This window comes from Lactuca serriola, chromosome 8 (genome assembly GCF_051521515.1).
Source record: "Lactuca serriola cultivar US96UC23 chromosome 8, Lser_US96UC23_V15, whole genome shotgun sequence".
Taxonomy (NCBI): Eukaryota; Viridiplantae; Streptophyta; class Magnoliopsida; order Asterales; family Asteraceae; genus Lactuca; species Lactuca serriola.
The window spans coordinates 113215485-113220052 of NC_136415.1; the positions used below are offsets into that span (position 1 = coordinate 113215485).

The 4568-nt window shown below is 38.4% G+C and overlaps 1 protein-coding gene across 1 annotated transcript; it reads left to right on the top strand.

The window, feature by feature from the left end:
- The first annotated feature begins 401 nt into the window (after nucleotides 1-401).
- On the top strand, nucleotides 402-4102 carry PUB13 (plant U-box 13). The gene is made up of 3 exons (XM_079012624.1): nucleotides 402-868; nucleotides 1765-2322; nucleotides 2409-4102. The coding sequence occupies exons 1-3, from the start codon at nucleotides 593-595 to the stop codon at nucleotides 3519-3521; spliced, it is 1947 nt and encodes a 648-aa protein (XP_078868750.1). The 5' UTR covers nucleotides 402-592; the 3' UTR covers nucleotides 3522-4102.
- Nucleotides 4103-4568: the final 466 nt, after the last annotated feature.

Consider the following 4568-nt stretch of genomic DNA (forward strand, 5'->3'; position numbering starts at 1 on the left):
TTTTTATCATTTTTGTAATTTCATTTGAATAACAATTGAAATATATAACATATTTTATTAAATATAAAATTTTATGTATTTATAAAATTTAAACGAGCCATAAAGAATGACAAAAGAGTAGAAAACGATGAAAGTTACTGTGCTAACTTAACGATATTACAGACCTCACTGTGTCAGTTATAACAGACCGAACACGTGGTGGAAAGCTGAGTCAAATCATTACCCTACTCAACTCAACTAGCTCTTTCGGATCCAAGCCGAGCCGAGCTGAGCCGAGTCATTATTGTTAACTCGTTTCCAGGTAAGACTTTGCCAAAAACAGAATCATCACTAAACCCTGGTTACTTGTAAGGTTAAGCTCACACAAGCCGCGCCACTCTCCAACAAAAAGCCCTCCTCTTTTCCTACTTCTCACCAATCTCTCTCTCTCTCTCTCTCTCTCTCTCTCTCTCTCTCAATGGATTCCAACCTGCTCCGATCTCCGGTCACCATTATCGTCGATTGACAGAAACTTCTCCCCTGAATTTCTTGAAGCTTTTGAATCTGTGTTATTCTAGTCTTCATTTTAGATTTTTGTTAGGAAGCTGTTGTGATGGCGGAAGAAGGAGAGAAAGGTGGACTGATTCAGAAATTGATTGCTATTGTAAACGAGATATCTGCAATCTCTGACTACCAGTATACAGTGAAGAAGCTTTTCTCTAATCTAGCTAGGAGGTTAAAGCTCTTAACTCCACTATTTGAAGAAATCCGTGATATTAAGGAGCCACTCTCTGATGATTCTCATCAAGCCTTGGTTTCGTTAATGGAGGCTATGGAATCTGCTAAGGAATTACTTCGAATCGGGAGTGAAGGCAGCAAGATATATTTGGTAAGTTTCTGTCAATTGAATCTAATCCTTTCTTTGAGTATCAAAATCCTGATTATCTTCTGTTTGTAGCTTTTCGTTCCTAATTTGGTAGGAAGATGCAACATTAATGATTGAGCTGGATCTTCTACATGAAATTTCAAAATCCGTGAAAATTTTAAGCTGATTTTGTTAAAGACATACTGAATAATTTGGCGATTAAGAATCCTTTGAAGCTCACCTAGGGTTATACGTTTTAACTCCAATCAATATAATCTTCCCCGAAAAAATGAAGATCTCGAGTAATCTACTTGTTTTATCTGTATGATCTTGTAGATTGTGCTTGAGAGATAATAGTATAATAGTATAATACCACTGCAGTTACATTTATTTGCAACCACTTTCTTAAACATGTCTAGAATACAAACATTATTACGTTGCTTTATGCATTCAAGAGTAAGCAAATTTTAAACTAAATACCGTTTTATTACCAAAATTCCTTTTGATATTAATGCATGAGATTCTGTCAATTTAATTAATTTACGAGTTTGCAATTAAGCCAGTTAGAATTGGACAACTTGTCTTTCTGTTTTGGGAAATCTGTTTTGCTGGTTTCTCTTGTCCTAACTCTGATTGTTATATTGAATTATTGATTCTGTCAACTAATGCTTTTTTAGATTATGCTATTAATCTATCATTATTCTGAAAAATCTTGTTGCCTCCATGTTTAGACCAACATAACTTGATTTACTCTTTTACCATTTGAAGATGTGTAACAAGACATAAAAAAAACGAAATTACTTGAAAAGGAGATAAACTTGTTTTTCTTTTGTGAATTTACACTCAACTTTCATGTACACAAAATGTTGCCTTCTTATCCTTTACTACTTCTTGTTTCTGATTATGATGTTCTGAATCAGGTCTTGGAGAGAGATCAAATCATGACTAGATATCAGGAAGTTACAGCTCGATTGGAACAAGATCTGAGTGGAATTTCTTTTGATAATCTTGACATCTCAGATGAAGTAAAAGAACAAGTTGAGCTTGTTCTTGCTCAATTCAGAAGAGCAAAAGGAAGAATCGATCCACCAGATGTTGAACTATATGAAGATCTTTCATCTCTTTACAACAAAAACATCAATGTTGAAGAAGATCCAGCTGTCTTAAACCGATTGGCTGAAAAACTACACCTAACAGAAATAACCGACCTTACACACGAATCAATAGCATTACACGAAATGGTAACCATAACTGGAGATCCAGAAGAAACTGTAGAAAAAATGTCATCACTACTAAAACGCATCAAAGATTTCGTACAAACAGAAACTCATGATCCAAAAGTAGAAACTTCTCATCTTCCAAGTTGCACACAAGGAACAGTAGTCAAAAATCTCAAGAACAGCATCATACCAGATGATTTCCGTTGCCCTATATCACTCGAGTTAATGAAAGATCCTGTCATCGTCTCCACAGGACAGGTAAATGATAATGAACTTCACATTTTTCATATCATAATCATGAAATTTCATGTTTATTATATTTATATTTTTTTGTATTTTTATAGACGTATGAGCGAACATGTATAGAGAAATGGCTGGAACAAGGCCACAGCACATGTCCCAAAACGCAACAAAAGTTAACCAGTACTGCACTCATACCAAACTACGTATTACGGAGCTTAATAGCTCAATGGTGTGAAACAAACGGAATGGAGCCACCAAAACGAGCCAAACAGTCGGCTTCCGCTTGCACACCGGCGGAGCGTTCCATGATCGAAAACCTCCTCCGTAAACTTAACTCCATCAGCCCCGATGACCAGAGAACCGCCGCCGGAGAAATCCGCCTCCTCGCAAAACGTAATGCCGACAACCGCGTAGCCGTGGCGGAGGCTGGTGCGATCCCGCTACTGACTCACCTCCTCACAGCGCCCGATTCCCGGACGCAAGAACACGCGGTGACCGCTCTTCTTAACCTCTCGATTTGTGAAGACAACAAAGGGAGTATCGTGTCCTCCGGCGCTGTCCCGGGGATTGTTCAGGTGTTACGGAAAGGTAGCATGGAAGCGCGGGAGAATGCGGCGGCGACGCTGTTTAGTCTCTCTGTAATCGACGAAAACAAGGTGACGATAGGTTCGTTAGGAGCGATTCCGCCTCTTGTGTTGTTGTTGAGTGAAGGCACACAGAGAGGGAAGAAGGACGCTGCGACGGCGTTGTTTAATTTATGTATTTATCAGGGGAATAAAGGGAGGGCCGTTAGGGCGGGGGTAGTTCCGATGTTGATGGAGCTTCTGACGGAGGCACACGGCGGGATGAAGGATGAGGCGTTGGCGATTTTGGCGATCCTATCGAGCCATCCGGAAGGGAAATTGGCGATAGGGAAAGCGGAGGCGGTGCCGGTTTTGGTTGAGGTTATCGGAAGTGGATCTCCGAGGAATAAAGAGAACGCAGCGGCGGTTTTGGTCCACCTTTGTTCCGGTGATCAGAAGTATTTGGTGGAGGCTCAAGAGCTTGGGGTTATGGGGAAATTGATGGATTTGTTACATCATGGGACTGATAGAGGGAAGAGAAAAGCTGGACAGTTACTGGAAAAGATTACAAGATTAGTAAAACAGAAACTGTTGGCTCCGGGAGACCACTTGCCGACGGAAGCTCATCCGCAATTACCTTCTAATAGCTGATGGTTTTCTCTTTTTAATTTACTGTACAAGTGGAAAGGCGGAAGAGGAAGACCACCCCAACCGACGTCTATAGTTATATTTTTTATTTATTTTCTTTTTGTTCTGGTTGAGAGGACTTGAAACAAAATGACTGGAATTGAGATTGACACAAATGCATAACAGAAAAAAAAAAAAAAGTGGTTAACGATCTCATGGTATTGGTGACTGGTGACTGGTGAGGATTGTGCTCTGTTCTTGACTGATTAGGCCAAAGCTTGGCCGATTGCGTGTAACTACTACTACTACCAATACTTGAACAGTTGTCACACAATTCACATTTTCATGGTTGACTTTGATTCGATAATAACATGGGTTTATGTTTTCCTTTTGGTTCCTATCTTTCTAACTAGGATTTGTATTCCAGGTTTTTTTTTTTGAAGGCTGAAGGATTTGTATTCAAGTTATTCAAAAATTTCGTCCCTATCGTCATCATTCGAGATGCAATCAAGTGTATGTTAGCAATCAATGCCAAAAATAAGAAAATGAACAAGGAAAATTTGTTAATTTGTATTGGTGGAATATATATCTTTCATCTCTTCCAACCCATTAGCTGTTAGTAAGTATCTTGTAATCTACATCAGGTCCGCTTATTCAAGTTTTTTTAGCCGAATGTTTAACCAATAACCGATCCGAATTACAATTCGGTTATTCGGTATCGGGTTAGGTCGGGTACTTTAAAATTTTACCAAGTTTTTAATTTAAACCTTAGAAAATTGAGATTTCAACTAATATTATGCTAAAAAGAAAAAAAAAACAGTTTATATATGATCAAATAGGAACCAAGTTTTATACTTTAACTATTGACTACCATGCATGGCATATAAGTATATAACCTTGGAGAATTATAGTGTTGTATCAGAAGACAACATTATATTTTTAATCAAAAAAATTATTCTAGTCGATTACGTGCCACCAAAATTTGAATCAAAATTATGAACCGCACAATGGAGTATCCAACTCTAAGCACCAGAAAAGCAATGCACCACTAGAGCAGCAGCGAAACACAAC